Here is a 20,259-nt window from a genome sequence, read left to right as displayed (position 1 = left end):
CCCCCCCCCCCCCCCCCACACACACACACACGTGCGCACACACACAACATACCCTGCTCTGGTCTTTGCTTGAGGTTAAAGTCGTGATCCGGCCACCATGCATGCTTGGCTAGCTGGCGTGTCTCTCTCCACTGCCATAGACTCTTATCTCTCTGGAACCCTAAATAAAATTAAACACTTTTCCCACAATGCACTTTCAATTGCGGTGTTTTGCCGCAGCAACAGAAAAAGAACTAGCTCTGTATCTCACAGATGGTTTTGAGCTATTTGTCTTAACCCTCATCTAATCTCAGGTGTTTAATAGTATACTCATTTGGATGCCAGGGATGGAAAGGTGTCAGGCATACCCTCGACACTTAGTGAGTGTTTGTTAAATGTAAGAGTACGCCATGACGTGAGCTCTCATCCTTCATTGCCTCTTATCAAGCGTCTCTTATCTACATTGTGGCTGAAGTAGAATTAAGGCTCTAAAGGCACAGAGAACTCTCTTGTCGGTGTCCTGGCTGATTTTACAAGATAAGCTGTGATACTGGGTGGCACATGGAACTCTGTAGCTCATGATTGGCAGCGTGAGTGCCATTAATAAGTCAAGAGAATTGAAAGAAAAAGGTTTTTCTACCCATAGAACAGGAAACAGGATTCAAGTTCACCTTAGGGGATAGGAGGAAAATAGAAATACCTCTCCAAGCGTGACTAGAAGTATTAGCAAAGCACTTAGATTCCCTGGTGTCTAGCAGGCAATAAGCATTTTATAGTGCTTAGTAGTCTACATACATATATGTGTATGTGCACCTATCAGACCTGATGGTGTAACCATAGATACACACATACAATATATACTCTGTGAAGTTTAGTGATTCCACACACAATGTGGAATCCACAGTAACTCTGTAAGGTGAGCAGGAGGGCATTTAGTCGTCACCACCCTGAGCAATTGGTGATCCGTTCTCCCAATCCACATCTCGAACATCTGCGCCAGAGTCCAAAGGTAGAAACTGTGGCTTTGGTCCACTGATCTCCAATGTGCACACCGCTTTCAGATGCATAACAACCTCTCTTATAGAATATTAAAGTATAGCACAGGTATTTTAGATTTTATGGCTTAAAGTATAAGGCTGGTGTCAGTTAAATGTCATGGGCCTTTCAATAAGAAAAAAATCAACAGTATCTGTGCAAAGCTTATGATGTAATATTTCCCAGGCTCACAAAAATATACACAGTGTGGGCCTGGGGAGATGGCTCAGTCGCTAAGGTCTAAGGAACAATCCCCAGGACCCACGTAAAAGCTCAGGAGTGATACCTGCACCTGTAACCTCGACACTGTGGGGGAGCGGAGACAGTAAGATCACTGGGGCTTGAGCCCCCGGTCCAGTTCTGGGTTCCCTGTGAGCCCCTGTCTCAAGGAAGTGAGGAGAGAAGTAGAAGGTGCTGCGTGCCATCCTCTGGTTTCCACAAGTGCACATACACATGCCACACGCACACACACACCAGACACACACTCATACACAGAAATATAGTAACAAAAACCCGGTTCTCACTCAGGAGCGCTTTCTGCTTGAACTGTATTTTTTCCTGCAGTTCGGGAATGATAGCTTGAGGATACTGATTGGGAATTATGCATGAACTGTTAGTAGAAAAGAATTCAAGTTGGGAAATGTGCCCTGAGACTACATTTAAATAGCTAGATGCCCACGGGGTCATTTGGTATTCAAAGGGTATGTTTGCATTAGCCAAAGGAAAGGCTGATGTGTTTCGTGCAATACCTTCCAACTACACCTTAAAATATAAAAGTTCTTTTTTCTCTGAGAAACGGGATGGCTGTGTGCCGTTTTAACAACAAACACCTTTGCCTTCTGTCAGCTTACATTTTGAATCGTGCAGTTCAGACTTGTGTTCGTTATCTGCAATTAGAATTCTCAACAGGCTTTGAGAATTTTTTTTTCCTCCCCGTCTTTTTTAAAAATTCATTCGCCCTAACACTTACCACTTTCGAGGAGAGTGGAAATCCTGAGTCAAACCAGGAAACCAAACCAAGTTGATTATTGAACTAGGTAAAAGTAACCCCGGGCCATCATACTAAACCTCTGTTGTGGTGAGACACGCTCCCCACCCCCCATTCATGCTGTCTTACAATAGTTCAGGCTCACGTGTGCTCCTTTTAACACACCATGCTAGAAGCAGACCCAGTGTGCTTACTTGTGCACTAGGCTTAGTGTGTGCAAATTAAACGTGCTTCATCTAGCCCTCAGTAGGCAAGTAACCCAAAACTTCCGAAGAAGGGTCTCTTTCTCCGCGGGGTATTAAAAAGAAATTTACAGACTCACAGCGCCGTCTGGGCTGCCTTTTCATCCAGCGGGAGTGGACGTTGTTGTTTCTAACTTTGTGTTAGCAGGGAAAGTAGAGAGCCAAGCAGCTCTGAGAGTGGTGTACATGTGTGGAGTTATTCTTTCCCTGTCATTTTAAGATGTGACTGGGGCCGGAATGGTATGTGGGTTTGCTCCAGGCAGGGAATATAAACAGAGCCCAGCCTTGAATGGCAAGGTGTGTAGTAGATTCTCTGACTCCGCTGTTTGCCCAGCTGCAGGCTTGCTCCTTTTCATCCCCCAGCTGCCCAGCTGCTTCCTGATGCTGTTTTCTTTGCTTTTAAACTAGAGTGGGCAACCAGACTTCCTCCAGGTCCAGTAATTACTATAAACAGACGACTTTCCGAGGGCACGGGGCTGTACAGACGTTGCCGCTGCTTGGCACTTATGCCTTCCTCTGGTTTGCTTTAAAGAGATGAGCACAGCTGATGAAGGCAAGCCTCTCCAGTAGCCCCGGTTTTACTCCTCCAGTCATCCTGAGAGTGCGCTGTTGGACCCCAATGAAGTGTTCGCTTCCTCCCTTTCCTGCTGGCCTAGAGAAACAGCAGTTTTGCAGGGCTCCACTTAAATGAGTTCATTTATTCTAATGATACATCCAGGTCCCAATCTATTTTAAAGCTCATCTCTCCAAATGAGAAAAGGAAAGTTTATTACTTTAAAACATTACTTGTACCTTAACTTCTTAACAACTCCATCTTAGTTCCAAAATTGAATCTGGATAACTTGGTTATTTGCGGGTAGAATAAAATCTGCCTTCTGGGTTTCATTGGAGCATCATGCCTGACGTGAATGGTTTCTTGTAATTGTGCACAAAATACATCTAACCCTGAATGGAGCATTAAAATTATATGGGGAAGCTATCATTCCAGGTAAAATTTCTTAAACCTTAGGTGATGGCCGCTAAGACTGGAGAGATGGCTCAGCAGTTGGCAGCACTGACCCAAGTTCAGTTTCAGCACCCATGAAAGGTAGCTTACACCTGCTCATAGCTCCAGTTCCAGGGAGATTCGATGCCTCTAGCCTCCTGGGGCAGCCGCACAGACTCGATACATAACACATAAGTTTTTAAAATGTAGCTGAAAGAGTAATACCTACCTTTATTATCCAGGAAGATACTTATCAAATATCTAGGCTAGTTATTTATAATACTTTGAGAGATTATAAAAACAGCTTGATTTTATTTCTTTAATTAAAGAGTATAAACTTAGCAATGCATTTCAAAGTCACACAAAATATGTGCCTTTTTTTTCCTAACACTACAGTTTTACCTTGAAAAAATTGTCCTAGGTGACACAGTGTGTTCATGAACAACATCTTTGTAGCAATAACATACCCAAAGTTTTTAATAATTGTAGATTTAGTATGTGAGTTTGTCATATCCATAGGAAAGATATCTATAAAATTGTTTCACTTATTCCTAAATTTTACTAACATACTAGTAGTATGTGTTGTTCCCCGTAAAAGAAGAGTGTGCACACGAAGGGGTTTAGGACAACCCAATCCTAGCACGACCAACAGCAGCACGTTAGTCAAGTGTGGTGCAGGTGCTTGGAAACTCTGTACAGCCTTAAACATACATTTTAAAAGAACATTTGGTGATTCACATGGAGGTGGTACACTCAGCAAAGACCCGAGTTCAGACCCCAGAACCCATGTAAAATTTAAGAGGCTGTCTGTGGAAGGGGGTGACTGGAATCCCAGCGCCATGAAGGTTCGTGACAGGAGGAGCCCTAAAACTCATTGGCCAGTCAGCCTGGCCAAATCACAGAATTTCAGGTTCGGTAAGAGGCCATGTCTCAGAAGAATAAGGGCAGGAAGCATGTGAGGGCAAAACACCCGACCCTGGCCTACACATACACACACACACACACACACACACACACACACATGCACGCACACACATGCACGCATGCCTGCACACATGCCCATACCCACTCTAACAAATGCTACACCACAATGTATTTATTTTAAAACACCTTAAAATTATATTATTGGTTAATCCCAAATTTTAACTGGAGAAATAATACATGGTATTTTAAGATGAAGGGTATGTGTATGTATGTTTGTGGGAAAAAGCCTTGACTATATGCCAGATCTTTACAGTGTTGTTATTGTTTTCTGTTTGTTTGGTAATCTCCTTTCTGTATTGTTTATTTTTCTACACTGAATATAAAGTATCTTTATGATCAGAAAATCCATTTTTATTCTAAACCTTGTATTAATATTTATGTTGGTATTTTGACAAATACATTTTGTTCAGGAAAAGTCCTCTAAGTAAGGACTGTACTAATGCAGAGCTCCAGTTAGGCTAAAACTTACCCATGAATAGAATAGATGGCTTGGGCCACCAGTTCATAGCACAGAGGAGATTGGGGAGCATGCAGGAGATTGGGGAGCATGCTTTTGTGCATAAGAGAACTTTGCACATATTGAAAATGCGCGTAAGCCTCTGCAAATCATTTTTCATCAGAGCCTGTCCCCTGAGCGCCTCCTTTCATTGGTGAACTTGCATATTTCTTTGGTTTATATGGAAGCAGGAGCCAAAATTCGCCTGTCTTACTACATCTGACTTTCTCCTAGGAGGAGGTTGGAAGGCGGTATTTTTAACATGCACACCTCATAGCAGTCCTGTTCGCTGAGAACGCTGCAGACAGACATCTCCTAACAGTCTGGGTCACTCTTCCCAGGTGATGAAGACATACCACATGTACCATGCCGAGAGCATCAGTGCAGAGAGTAAGCTGAAGGAAGCCGAGAAGCAAGAGGAGAAGCAGATCGGGAGGTCCGGAGACCCCGTCTTCCACCTCAGACTAGAAGAACGGCACCAGAGGCGCAGCTCCGTGAAGAAAATTGAAAAGATGAAGGAAAAGGTAGGTTTAAAACTCCATCGCAGAGCCCTGACTTTTCATATGGGGAGACAAGACAGTCGTAAAAACCCTGATCCGCCAGCAATAGACACACATGGTGAATTACTATTTAAAGACATGCATTTCCTCCCATGGGAGTGATGACTGTTTAAGACACATAAAACTATGTCATAACAGCTGGACATCATTTCGTGGTGAACGCCAAGTGATCAGGACAAATCTGAAGAACTGAATATTGACAGAGATGGTTCAGTGAAAGTGGGCCCGGAGCCCAAATCCACTGTCGTTATTCCCAGAGCCGGGGAGCTTCAGTTTGTTATTGAAATCACATTCGAAATGCACTTTCCACAAAGGACCTGGGGATCATTTTTATATGTGGAATAAATTGCTTAGATTCGTGAAAATCCACATGTATTTCTCTCTTATGAAAATGACTTCGCTTTCGTTCCTGATGCCTGTGTCTTCTTCATTACTAGAGACAAGCAAAATATTCAGAAAACAAGCTGAAATCGATTAAAGCAAGGAATGAGTATCTCCTGACACTCGAAGCAACCAATGCCTCGGTGTTCAAGTATTACATTCACGATCTTTCAGACTTAATCGATGTAAGTACTTGACGCTTTATATACAGAAAGTATCGTTCATTAATAAGAAAATGTCATTATTTACTAGAATAATGCGGTTTGTGAAGTGCTCAGGAAAAAGTGATTCCAACCTAGCCACACAAGATACTGTGACAGGATCAGTTGTAAGATGCATATCACAAAGCATAATTGCAAACTAAGTCTGATAAAAGCAAATTGTTATCCTGGTGGACTCAACCAGAAAGGATAGAATACAGTTTTCAAACTATGCCATAACACTGCTCTGTTTGTATCAACTCAAACTAACTCACTGGGACAGGGGTTATTGCTCATGGAGAGACCATTACCCTCGCATGTATGGAGCCCTGAGTTTGGTCCCCAGCACTGCAGAAAACAAAACAAACCCAAAAAAGCTCCAAGAAGCCACAACCCACATGTAGTCTTTACTATCTGAAATCCAGTGTGTATTCATTTGATCTTTATGTGCGTGATTGCTTTAGCCTGCAAATGTATGTGCAGCCCGGGCGTGCCTGGTGCCCTCAAAGGCTAAGCTGGTTTTGACAAGGGAAAAACTTTCCACGTACAGCAAAGAATTTCTTTCTTGCCTACAAGTAGCAAGCCAGCACCGAGCACTTTTTTGCTGAGTTGGTTTTGGGTTTTTGGTTTGTCAATGCTATAGAACAAACCCAAGGCCTCACACCTGGCTACAGCCCAGACCCTTGATATGATAGACAAATAAATATAAGTATAGGCAGGTACATACATATTTATAAACACATGCTAAGGTTTCCATGGCCTTGCACATGTTACACGCTCATGAGCTAAGTACTGAGTGCTGAAGTCAGTTGTGCTAAGTGCTTAGTCTACAGCGATAGTGCTGACTGGGGCTAAAGAGCCGTATATAACCTCCCTCAAACATTATTCTGGACCCTGGAGTTTCATCAATGAACAACACAAAGTCTTTATCATTGTGTTCTTTACATATGTGTTGAGAGACAAACTCTAAAGTGATGTGTGTGTGTGTGTGTGCGCACGCGCACACATTTAAAGTGAGTACTGGTGGTATTTTAAAGCTAGCCAGGCATAGTGGCGCACACCTTTAGTCCCAATCCTCGAGAAGCAGAGGCAAGTGGGTCTCTGTGAATTTGAGACAAGCTTAGGCTACATAACGAGTTCCTGGCCAGGCAGGGTGACATAGTGAGACCCCGTCTCAAGTCAACCAAGCAAAAAGAAATGTAAGATATTGCTGTAAGTGTTCTTTTCTGCTGGGAAAGGCCTGATACTTGAACCAAGACGTAAGCTGGGAGCTGCACAGCACCCAATTCCAGGATGGAATCCCCCACAGCCGCACTGGCTGGGTGAGAGCTACAGAGGCAGAAGTCTGTTCTGAAGGCACAGGTGCTCATGGGATATGAAGGGGGATGGTCTGGTTGGAGCAGAGTGAGTGAAAATGAAGTGTTTGGAGTGAGGGCCACATGGACTGACCACAGCCATTGAGGCAGTGAAGGGTTTGGACTCTGTGCTCAGTGTGGTAAGGAGCCAGCCAAGGGTTTGAAGAGAGAAATGACTTCACCTGGTGTATATTTTGAAGACTCTGGAAACTTCATGGAAGGGTTTGGCTGTCTGGTCATCAGGGAATGGCACTATTTGAAAGGATTAGAAGGACAAGGAAGTGTGGCCTTCTTGGAGTAGACGTGGCCTGGTTGGAGAAAGTGTGCACTAAGGGTGGACTTGGAGGTTTCAAAAAGCCCATGTCATTCCCAGGTCCTCTCCCTCCGACTGCAGATCAGGATGTAGCATCCAACAACTTCTCTAGCATGCTGTCTGTCAGGTGATAATGGAAACTGTAGCAAGCCCATAATGAAATGCTTTCTTTTGTAAGAGTTGCCTTGGTCATGGTGTCTCTTCACAGCAACAGAGCAGTGACGGAGACAGCTAGCCAGCAGGACCAGGGTTCTTCCTCCCCAGCACTGACATTGCAGGCACACACTGCTATGTCTGCCATTTTTCTTTGGGTTCTGGAGACCCCAAATGCTGGTGTTTCATGTGCCTAATGGGCCGTTTCCCAGGCCCTAAACAGAGATGTTTTTCATCCCCAGATGCACTTGACTCTGCTCTAAATAGACAATGGTTAAATGTGCCTGGCGAATTAGTCTTTTCAAAAGTTTTAAAGATCAACCTTAAATTAAAAACGTGAACAGTTCCCAAAAGTCGTGAGTTAACCGTGAAGTTTGGAAGAAGCGGCATGGAATCGGTTTGCTGTCAGAATCTGCCGGAACCGAAGGCCCTGAGATGAAAGGAAACCATTTTCCCTGGTTTGCTTTTTTTCAGGCAGTGTGAAAGTGGATATTCTAAAATGGCTGCTTATTTTGTAGGGTCCCATTTTGCATATATAGTAGTGATCTGAAAACCCATTAGCTTAGCCCTTCCTGGTGGAATAGAAACAGCTTGGTTATTATCCCAAGGTTCCTCAAATCCTTTATGCTGTGTGAGTTGATTTAATGATGTACATTTCATTCTGAGCTATCTGATATTAATGGAGAGACCTGCTATGTCTCCAGTGAGAGGAAGTCAAGACAGTGTCTTTAACGTGCCATTGAAATGACATGAAAGTCACTAAATGAATCTCAATAGTCACAGCTTCAGAAAGTCAGAGAATTGAGGAGGGGCCTTTTTATAAAAATCTTCAGTTCTCCCATCTCAGATCCATATCCAACAAATTTGCTATGATGGATGATCATAAACAGGTTTATGCATATGACAGAAAGTCAAGGATTTTCCATAGGATACGTATTTTAAATTATTTTGTTAGTTCAGGGCCAGCACATGTAGAATCTAGAAAATTTAAAATGTTTCAAGCTATGATGAAAGCACCATGCTAATACAACTGAGATTATCAGTGATGAAGCTCAGACCTGCTGTACACACACACACACACACACACACACGTGCGTGCACATGCACACACATACATGTACAAGCATGCTTACACACATTCATGTACACATACACACACACTAGACAAGGAAGTTATGGAGTCATATTTTACACACATACACCATTTAACCTGCTTTTTTTCCGTTAGTGGCCTCGGAAGCTGTGTTCCCCTTTCTCACTCTAAATTGTACTTCACAGCCGCTGTGTCTAGACACACCAAACTGAGCGCGGTGTAGGACACTCCCCTGGGCCATGCAGACGTTAATTCTCTTCTTGACAAAACCATTGTTGAAGAGACAGGCACATATTCCTTCAAATACCCCAGCTGGATTTGTCTCATCACATCTTTTTTTGGGTGCTTTTTTGTGTTTTTCTGCCCCCTACAAAATGAACTTTAGATGAAGGCTCCATGAAGTCAAGTCGGCCACTCCACGGTAGACGTCATCATAGATGACGTGACTACATCTTGTGACGCAACTGGGGTTTAACTCCCCAAGAGCAGTGCACACATCGGCTTAGTGTGTTGTGATGCCGATTCCCCCATCATGGAGTTAAGTGTTTTCCCTCTTAACAGATAAAAAGGTATCAAAGTCTCTTTGGTTTGGAGTTTGTTGAGATGTAGTAGTTTGGAACCTTGGCAACACCTGAACTATAATTTACTCTTGGTTAGCAAAATCCTTGCTTAGACTGTAAATTAAACAAAAGTCAAGGGTTTGTTTTCTAATATAATTGAAGCACAAGATTAATCGATTTGCATATGTACCAATGATGCCTTAACTAATTCAATATCCTCCTTTTAACTACTAAGGCTAGAAACTTTAATAATTAATTTAACACTCTCATAGACCTATTCAAATCTTTTTTTATTTTGGATACTTAAAAGTTACTTAATGATGCTAACGTTTCTATATTGAATGAATAAAGCCTTTATTTACCAATACTTGACTAGGTAAATTTGATCTTTCTCTTTCAGAAATGTGTAACGGAGTAGAAAAATCTCATACTTTAAAACATAAATGGGTCTTAGAGCCCTACTAGGATTTCAGTCAGTCTTAAGGCCTTGATTGTACTTTTTGAGATCAGTGGATTCTTTTTATACTTTATTAAGTGTTGTAGGTAAATGGATGTCTTTGTGCAAATTTGAAGTATTAACTCCCATAACTCAACTCTTTGATATGCAAGATAGTATGACAAAGAATATGACAGCTTGGCTATTATCTGAGCATCTGGTCGTGGTGGCTGTTGTTTGTGGGGCTTGAAAATAGATGAATGCTAAGTACAGACACTGGGTAGACATCTCTGGCTCCAGGCCCACTCTGGAGGGCTGTGTGGACAAAGCAAGCGTGACCTTACAGGTGATTTAACAGAGCAGCCATGCGAAAGGAAGAACACGGTCACTTCATTTTTGCTGGTGACATTTTTAGTCTTCTGCAGTGCACAGTGCTGTTTCCTGCCCAGGGAAAGTCAGAGGAGGGATCGTGACTAGGAGGGATAGTGTCGGGAACTTCCTAGAGAGTAGCAATCCTTGTTTGAGATTTATTTATTTTATGCATCTGACTGTTTTGCCTGAATGTTTATATGTACACTGCATGCATGCCTGGTCCCCACGAAGATTAGAAGAGGGTGCTGTATCCCCTAGAGCTGAGCATTAATTAGGATGGTTGTAGATCCCATGTGGGAACTGGGAATGGAACCCAGGTCCATGTGTGTTTGTGTGTGTGTGTTCATAGATGCTTTGCCTACATGTGTGTCTACATGAGGGTGTTAGAAACCCTAGAACTGGAGTTATAGACAGTGAGTTGCTGGTAATTGATCCTGGGTCCCCTAGAAGAGCATCCAGTGCTCTCAACTGCTGAGCTGTCTCTCTAGCACCGCCCCCCCCTTACATGTATCTTATGGCAAAAGAAATTAGTTGTTTTAGAAAATGAGGGCATATACATGAAAATAGATTTTTTTTGTTTTCACAAGGAGCAGGTTTCATGTCCTTTATCATTGCTCTGTCCAATATTGAGAGCAAAAGGCCTGACAGTTTATTCTGTAAAAATAAAATCAAGATCTTTTACAACCAGAAAACAAATCCTGCAGGCCGTATTTCTCACTGAATGCTGAGTTTCCAGCGATTTTCTTGCTGAAAGATTTCTGTTTTGCATGTTTGCATGTAGTGGTGATTGGTGGTTAGAATGTGTATGTGCACATGAGGGTGTCTAGGTGTGGTGTGCCGTGGTGCACGTGTGGAAGTCAGACAGTGGCCTTGGATACTGATGCTCCATGTTTGAAACAAGAGTATTTCGTTCCCGGCTGCATTTGCCAGGCTCAGTGGTCCATGGGCTTCTGGGGATTCTCCTGCCTCTACATTTCATCTCACCTTAGAAGCCCAGCGATTACAGATGTGTTCGTCACTATACCCAGCTTTGTGTGGGCCTCAGGGATTCAAGCTCGGGTCCTTAGATCCGAGCAGCAAGCCCCTTACTCACTGATCCTTCTCACCAAGAATACAGTTTGGCTGGCCTGGAACTTGCTGTGAAGACTAGGTTGACCTTGAACTCACAAGATCCACCTGCCTCTGCCTCCAGAGTACTAGGATTAAAGGTGTGCACTGCAGTGCACAGTTAAGTACTTAATATTAGGATTCCCTAATCTATTGTCAAATCCACCATTCTGTAAACTTGTAGTGATGAGGTGAGCAGGCCTGCTTTTCATTCTGCCTGGCTCCCACATAACTACCTTTACAACACACAAATTGTATTCATTTAAACACTGCCTGGCCCATTATCTCAAGCCTCTTCTTGGCTAATTCTCACATCTTAATTAACCCATTTCCATTCAATCTGTGTAGCACCACGAGGCTGTGGCTTACCGGGAAAGATCCTAATCTACGTCCATCTCGGACCAGAGATTCATGGCATCTGCCACACTGCCTTCTTCCTCCCAGCATTCTGTTCTGTCTACTCCACCCACCTAAGGGCTGGCCTATCAAAAGGCCAAGGCAGCTTCTTTATTTAACCAATGAAAGTAACACATAGACAGAAGACCCTCCTACACCTTTATCTTACCATTCTTAAAACAATAACAGGGTCTAAGACTTCGTTTCTGATGCCACGGCCTCTTTCCACACAGATCCACGCTTCTAAGATGCACCTGGAGAAACTAAGTCTTAAATGACAAAATGCTATTGGTCCCTTGTCACCAAGTATGTGCCCGGTGATATTTGGTTGTCACTCCTGCAGTATAGTTGTGTTTCTAACTTCCCCCTCGAAGGCCACAGCCCCCTTGGAGGCCTTTCTCGTGGAGTACGTCCAGGAGATAATCTCCTACCCTAGCCAATCTTCTCCCTACAGATATCTGTCACACGCGCTTTCCTGGCCATTTATACAGAATGAGACTGAAATTAGATTGCAGCGCCGAAGCCCCTGCTGCCTTTGGTTATCAGCTCTGAATAATCAGTTATGCTAAAGCTTTTAGCCTTATCTTTTTGTCTCTTGGGACCTACACTTCATTAGAAAGCAACTTATTCAGTTTCCTTAATTAGTCAGATCACCCCCCTCCCTCCCCGTGCATATTTTAAAACAGAAATGAGTTATATAACTGAAGAAAAGGACATTTAAAGTGTCTTCCAATGGAAATGCCAGGCATAAGTCCCTGAAATGAGGACTGGGTGTTTTTGGTTTTGTTTTGTTTTGTTTTTTTCTTTCTCTGGTCTCCAGTGATTTCTTGACCATATTGCTCTGGACCTCTGAATGCCAAAAGCCTCTGAAGGGTGGCCCCAGATTTCTGCCTTTTGCTTTCGCTTAGGCACCATTTGATGGCCCTTAGGTTCTTATCATCACCTGAATGTATCAACTTTCCTGCCAGCAACCTGTGCAGTTGTGTAGTTATTCTGAATAGGCCTAAGTCCCTAAGCAACATTAATATCTATTTCTTTTCCCCTCTATACAGACAATTTTCTTCTTACCAATTTTTCATGCCCCAAGAAAGGCTACCACTTTCCACCAGGGCCCACAGGCTGACACACAGTTCCTTGATTTCCTCCCATACCATCAGCAGATCCCATCAACTCTTCCTCCTGAAGGTCCCAAACCCTCGGTATCACTTCTTGTGACACCCTTGGACTCCTAGGCAGAGACTCACATCATCACCTGCCTGCATTGCTTCCTGTACTTTCCAGAAATGTACTCCACAACCCACCTCATGTCTTCCCAGAGTACTAAATATCAGAAATCAGGCATGGCTGTCATATTCGAAATTCTCCAGGCCTCCCTATATCCTTAGAATAAGAGCCAAATATTCACAGTTACCCATTATGAGTTGGCACCCACGTGCCTCCCATCCTGCCCCCCAGTTCCGTCTACATACTGCCTCTACTTACTATGCCTCAGCTGTGCTCGCCCATCTGTTCCACAGAACCACGTGCACTTCCTTGCTTGGGGCCTTTGTGCTTTGCTGCAGAACTTTACAAGGCTGAGTTCCCCCTCTTGAGCGTATCACACATTCACGGCCTAAATAAAAGACCAGCAAACTTCGCTCCAGATCCATGCTGCTCCCCTGACTGGTGGTACTTCTCTGAGCTTGCCATGTTTGATCTCCCTCCTTTCTCTTGACTTCCTCTGCATTAGTTACAAAGTTGTTGTTTTTTCCCTGAGAAAATGAGCCTGGTGAATGGGAGAGCATCAGGTAATGGGTGATTATGAGGCTGTTCATTAGCTGGACCTATCAGTGGCAACATTGATCCTGCTTCCTGCTTTGTATCCATTCCTGTTACAGAGATGTACCCTTGGTTGGGATCTCTCCTTGCTCAGGGGAAAACTCCAAACTTCCTTTTTATTAAGTGTTTGGCTACAGTTGGTAAAGTAGCAACAGGAATTGAATTGCCAGCTTTCTGTGGATGCTCAGAAACCCCGACAAGAAAATGGGTGTTTACAACGTGCTTGTGGGGATTCGGGGGTCTGGCTTGATGCTACGCTTATTTCTCACAAAAATCTACTTATGGTTTCTGGGTTAGAGTCATAAACAGTTAGAGAAGAAAATAGCGGAGTGCTGGAGGCAGCCACCCCAAGGCAGGCCGCCCTCTTCACCTGACGAGTAATGAAAGAGCCCTGGACTCACCTCCTTCCAGTCCTCTCAAAGCCACTTGTGGGTAGATGAAAACTGCTTTTTTTAGAATCCTGGGTGTCCTTGGCTTGGCCTACTTTTCAAAAAGATTCAAAATAAAGCGTAGGAAAAGTCTTTATCTAATATCCATGGCAGAGGTGACAGTCAAAGGTGCCTGTCACACCTGCGGTCAGCAGCTCTCCTGGGGAGCTCGTGCCCACCCTAGGGTGTGGATTGCTCCTCTTCTCTCTTTCCCTACCACAGCACTCACATGTCGGTCTGTAGGGAATCTTAATAAAGTTAACTGTGCTTCCTTAGAAATGAAAGCCAGAGGTAGGAACGAATCAGGTGAAAAAAGACCACTGGCATCTCTCGGGCAGAGGCCAGAATACAGGAGTGGAGGGACGGGAGCAAGGAGTGAAGGGAGGAGAGGACGGGAGTGCTGGAGTTGGGGAGGGGAGTGCAGGAGTGAGGGAGGGGAGCACAGGAGTGAGGGAGGGGAGCACAGGAGTGAGGGAGGGGAGCACAGGAGTGAGGGAGGGGAGCACAGGAGTGAGGGAGGGGAGCACAGGAGTGGAGGGAGGCCCTTCTGCAGAAAATAGGGAACCCTTGTTCTCTGCTCAGGACCCATGGCTGCCGGAGTCACCAGGTTGGAACTTGATGTCACCCCCTTTGTTCTCCAAGGATGCCCTGCAGATGTCATTGGCTCTGACTTGGGGACACAGGAATGTCAGGCTTCTTTCCATTCTGGGTTCCTGGTTTCATAGAGTCTGTGCTATGTGGGTACAGAGAGGAAGGGAGGGACAGGCTTTCTGAGGAGCTGGGGTACACTTCACACCTGGTATAATATCACCCTGGAAGCTTCAGCTGGCTCTCAGTGTTTGAGACAAAACAAAGTGATTGCACTTGTCACTGTCCTCAGTGCTTAGGTCTCTCTCATCTTCTGTCTGATATTGGTGGCAAGTCTTTGGGCTGAGGAAGTCACCCTGCTTTTATTGGACTAACACCTAGGAGGCTTCACCTTGGCAGTTCTTGGGATTTTTTTTTTCCTTTTAATGCACACTTTTGATTCCAACAGTCTTTCCTTCTCTCAATTTTTGGTTCACAATTTTATGTACCCCTCTAGAGTTCTTTCTTCATCTGCCAGAATAACAGTGATTTGTTTGAATGAAATAGTTTATTGGTTTCCTGTGTGTTTCCATCATTAAATGTGCTTGGGCTACCACAAGCTCTTTGTGCGGACGCCTTTCAGATCTCATTAATATTTCATAAGCCCCACAGAATTACTTGAGACCGTCTTTAGCCAAATATCTTCAGCCCTAATATATCCAATGTCATTTCAAGTTCTAGTCTAGAAAAAAGGAGACTTCTATGGCTGGGCTTGCTCTCAGGGGACCTCAAAGAGCTTTTTTTTTTTTCCTGTTTCTTTTTTTTTTCTATGTTCAAGATGCTTGAGAAGCCTAGAATTCAGAAATACTACATAACAGGCATAATAAACTCATGCCAACCAAGTGACTTTCCAACGGATGAGCACTATGGGGGTTGGAGAAGGCGACTGCCCATCAAAAGCCTCCTGAACGTAGGAAGGCAAGCCAGAAGTGCCTCACGGCAGCTAAGCCTCATGGCTGTTCCACCAGCCCCTTAGGAACCCATGGTGAGACTAGGTCTCACACGGACAGAATCCACGCGGCTACCCTGGAGATAGGAAACACACTGGGTACTTTAGTCTTTTTGTGCAGTGAACTGATCGAGTCGAGGAATAACAGAAACTTAATAGGTGTTCTTCAAAACACCAGGTCAGTTGGGGTTAGAAATCTTTTGGTCCCCTCCCTCTTTTTTCCCCTCTTTTTTTTTCTCCCTCCCCCTTCCTTCCCCCAGCCTACCTTCTACCCCCTCCATCCTTCCCTCCCTCCCTCTTTCCCTCCCTCCCTCCCTCCCTTCCTCCCTTCCTTCCTTCCTTCCCCTTTTCCTTCCGTCATTCATCCTTCCTCTTGTTTTAAGGAATGCAGGTTGTGTAAGGAATAAAAAGCCTTTCTCCATTGCTTTCTTCTATTCCCGCTTGTTTTATTAACTCTCCCACCCGGATCAATACTTACAAAGTAAAACAGCAGGTCTTCCTGCTTCCTTATAATCAGGTAGAAGAATCTGTCTTCTTTTTGAATCGTGGACTCTTTAAGCGCTAGTTCCTCTTAGAGAAATGAGGCCCATTTCCTTTACAACCCCGTGTCTTTATAAAACAAGATGTTATTGAAAGATAGAATGATTTTTCAATCCCTTTGATGTACACAAAACTGTAGGGAGCCATTGTGGATCGGGAGAAGCAAAAGGAATGAAAGAAGCCTTTATCCATTTGAGACTAGAATTTCCAAATTAGCCCAAATGAATCCTCTCTCTGTCTTTGGGTGCAGCTGATGTCACTGGAGACGAGCGATGGTGAGCCAATTGCTACGTTTCACAACTGTGGTGTTTGCCATTGTGATATCATAGCCGTTTCTGATTTTGTAAGGCATATTTAATCAAATCCTCTCGTCAGGCTGGGGAAGCAGCACCCCCCCCAAGGGGCAGAGTCACATGACCCTGTCACTGAGTGCTGGGGGGTGGGGAATGTCGCCAGCGTTTTAATCATTCAACTATGCAGCCTTCTTAAATTTCAGATTTCAAATTAATAGGTCAGGGGCTGGACCAAATAGTCTGCATTTTTAGAGGGTTTCTAAGTATGTTTTCTATGTGATTTTGTAGGGATTGTGTGTGGGAGCACAGGCCATAGCAAGCACATGGAGGTCAGAGACTAGTCTGTGGAAGTCGGTTCTATCCTTGCGCCGTGTGAGGGTCCGGGGGATCAAACTCAGATCTTCAGGCTTGGCAGCAAGCCCCCATACCTGCTGAGTCATATCACAGGCCCAATATTCTGCACTTCTAACAAGCCCCTCATGAAGCTATTACTTCTGATTATATTTTGAGTAACAGGATGTCACAGTAACTTTGTCTTAAAGCCCCCATTTTAACAATATGGAAATTGAAAGTGGAGGGACAAGATTGGGTTGCAGTCCCAGGGAAAGACACCTAGGGCCTTGGGTGCACTACGCAAGCACCTGCCACTGAGTTATGCCTCCAGCCTGGCATTTGGTGTTTCTAAGTGCATGTAATTCAGTATGTCCCTTTGCGCAGACTGGTTGTTCTCCGTAGCCTGGAGGAGCTGCTGCCTATGCCAAGCTGCTTCCCGTATGCTCCCATCCTGCTATCTTAGCAGCAAACTAATGAACAGCTTCCGTTCCGGTTCCTTGAGTATGGAACTGTTTCACTGTGCCCCGGCCTCAATGTGCCTGGAACCCAGCATAGCCCCTGGCACCTGGCCGATTAATGATTTGAACTGCATCAAGCTGAGTTGATTGACTTCATTAGAGCAACATGGAGATGATCTGGGTTTGTCTATTTAAAACTGTGTGTTTCCTCTTTAAGGAATTTATTTTTTTTTTTTTTAATGTAACACATTCTGTTGTCAGTAATTGCTGGCTCACTTCCAGGCTTCCATACTTCTTTTAAATCACATTTGCTTAAGATGCACGAAGGTTGAACAACGGTACAGAATAAAGGTAGTAAAGACTCAGGGGTGGGGGTACCTCAAAGCTCTTTCCTTAAAATAAATGACTTTTATTTTTAATTATGTTTCTGCATCTGTGTGGAGTGTGCATATGCGTGCAGGTGCCGTGGAGGCCTGGGGCGCGGAATTCCCCGGGAGCTGAAGTTCTAGGCGGGTGCGAACCACCTACATAGATGCTGGGACTTGAACCCCAATCCTCTGTGCAAACAGTAGATGCTCCTAACCACTGAGCCACCTCTCCAGCCCTCTCACCTCTCTTTAGTTCTGAGGAATATGTTCTGCCTGAAAAGGACATTAGCAACCATTGCTTATTTCAGAATTTTCTGCGGGGATTTAAGGGAAAGCGTTTCTGAATGTTTTGACAGACTCAAGCCTGTTCCCTTCTACAATGCTGATTAGTCTCAAGTCGTCAATAAAATATGCAAATCTGGAGTCTCACTTAGCATTTTTTTGTCTCCTAGAAGGATTTGAATAAATTGTTCTATCAGTCCCAGCATTGAGTGAATGAAACTTGGATACTATTCTTCATTGTTTCCTTTCAGGCTCGGGCTCTGCCATAGCAGTTTTGAAAGCTTTATTATGTGTAATGCACTGGCTCCTCCGCACACGCATGGCCTACTACTGGCATTTAGCACATTCAGAGAGCTGTGGACCCGTCACTACAATGAATTCTAGAACATTTTTATTACCACCTCCTGCACCCCTCAGCACCCCTCAGCAGTCGCCCCCTCCAATTCGTCTGTCCCCTAGCACTGGGCAGCCGCCAGTGTATCTTCTGTCTCAAGCTGTCTCTGTCCTTCGCTGCATATTAAATGAGTTCATACAGTGCACAGTTCTTTGTGACTGACGTCACTTAGGGAGCATAAGATTTTTAAAGTTCATCCATGTTGTAACATGGATTTATATTTTGTTCCTTTCTTTTTTCATTTTGTAACTTTTTATATCATTCCTTTCCATGGCTAAATACTACTCCAGTGTATGGCTACATGACAATCTATTATCTCTTCACTGAGTAGTAGACATTTACACTGTTTCGGGTTGTTATAGTATGAGAATTTATTTATCTCTTCACTGAGTAGTAGACATTTACACTGTTTCGGGTTGTTATATTAAAGCTGCTGTAAATACTCAGGCGCAAGTAATCTTCATTTTTCTGGCATCTGTACCTCAGGAGAAATTGCTGACTTGTGAGCATGTAAACATGTGTGTGCATACATGTATATTGCATGTGCATGTAGAAGTCACAGGGAGACCTTACCTGTCACTCTCCACCCAATTCCTTTGACCCAGGGTCTCTGCGGAACGGAAGTGTTCTGTCTCCACACACTCGTAGTGCAAGGGTTGCAGGCGTGCACAGCTACTCTCTGGTTTTCACATGTGCCAGGGTATGAATTCGGATCCCTCTGCATATGCAGACAAATATAGCTACCCACTGAGCCACCTCCCCAGCCCAGAGTCTTGGAATAGTAGTGTCTTAGGGTTCCAGTTTATTCCAGCACATAGAATAGCACCTTTTGAGAAACTGGTGACAAAGAGACTTAGGACCTCCCTCTCCCACCAACAGTGTTTTAGGGTTCCAGTTTATTCCAGCTCATGCTGGCATCTACCATTCTGAATCTCCATGCTGATGTGTGTGAGTTAGCTCCTCTTTTTTTTTTTTAAATTTATCTATTTTGTTTTATGTACGTGGGTGGTTTTGCCCTGATGTATGTCTGTATACCATTTGTATGCAGTACCCACAGAGGCCAGAAGGGGGCATCAGATCCCCTGGACTGGAGTTAACAAACGGTTGTGAGTCACCACTTGTGTGCCCCAATCAAACCCAGGCCCTTTGGGAGAGCAACAAGCACTAATAATTGCAAGCCATCGCCAGCCTCCTCTGACAATCTTTTTCTCTGTTTCCCCCATAACCAGTGATCGCCAGTGTCTTCTGATATCCTTGTTGACCATTTCTCTTCCATCTTCCCGGTCTCTATTCAGAGACCCCGCCTTTCTTCTGCTTGGACAATTTGAATTGTTGAGTTGCAGGAGTTCTTTATATATTTAGACTCACATTCCTTTACAAACATCTTTCTCACTCTGGTTTGCCCCTCCGATTTTATAATGTCTTTTAAATCTTGAAAGGCATGAATGTAACTGAGATTAATTTTTCTTTGGTTGCTCATGGGCATTTGATGTCTTAGCCAAGAAACCCGTGCCTAATGCGATGTCATGATCTTCTGGGTCTCATGCTCATAGGCCACAACACACATCTGGACCTTTAATTGGTTTTGAACTAACATTTCTATCTGTGTTCTTGTGTATTCTCAAGTGCTGTGATCTTGGCTACCATGCAAGTCTGAACAGAGCCCTCAGAACGTACCTCTCAGCAGAGTACAACCTTGAAACCTCCAGGCATGAAGGCTTGGACATTATCGAAAATGCTGTTGACAATTTAGAGCCAAGGAGCGACAAGCAGAGATTCATGGAGATGTACCCTGCTGCCTTCTGTCCACCAATGAAGTTTGAGTTTCAGTCTCATATGGGTGATGAGGTCAGTAACTGACTGTTTTTGTAAGAGCCAGTTGTCTCTTCGTGTGTCATTTATTATATCTCGTATTCTCCTTTAGAGACAGCGCCTCATCTAGGCCGGATGGCCTCAGACTCACACTGTAGCCTTGGCTAGCCCTGAACTCTTGATTCTCCATCTCCCAGCTGCTGAGGCTGTATATAAGCTACCACACTGAGCTGCCTTGAAAGGGTTTTAAGATGTAGTTGGGTGTGTGTGTGTTTGTGTGTATGTGTGTGTGTGCGCGTGAATGTGTGTGTATGTGTGTATA

The 20,259-nt window shown here is 44.1% G+C and overlaps 1 protein-coding gene across 2 annotated transcripts in view; it reads left to right on the top strand.

Moving 5' to 3' along the window:
- Positions 1-20,259, top strand: part of Srgap1 (SLIT-ROBO Rho GTPase activating protein 1) — a 294,864-nt gene that overhangs the window by 200,413 nt on the left and 74,192 nt on the right. For both annotated transcript variants that reach the window (XM_050131872.1, XM_050131871.1), the window contains exons 5-7: positions 5,051-5,233; positions 5,707-5,835; positions 19,752-19,973. In XM_050131872.1, the coding sequence (XP_049987829.1) occupies positions 5,051-5,233; positions 5,707-5,835; positions 19,752-19,973 (534 nt within the window). The remainder of the gene's footprint in view (positions 1-5,050; positions 5,234-5,706; positions 5,836-19,751; positions 19,974-20,259) is intronic.

Source organism: Alexandromys fortis, unplaced genomic scaffold, assembly GCF_014885135.2.
Source record: "Alexandromys fortis isolate MF-2015 unplaced genomic scaffold, M_Fortis_MF-2015_v1.1 scaffold_371, whole genome shotgun sequence".
NCBI lineage: Eukaryota > Metazoa > Chordata > Mammalia > Rodentia > Cricetidae > Alexandromys > Alexandromys fortis.
Note: the sequence above shows the minus strand (reverse complement) of the source record. Positions and strands in the feature narration are given on the sequence as shown.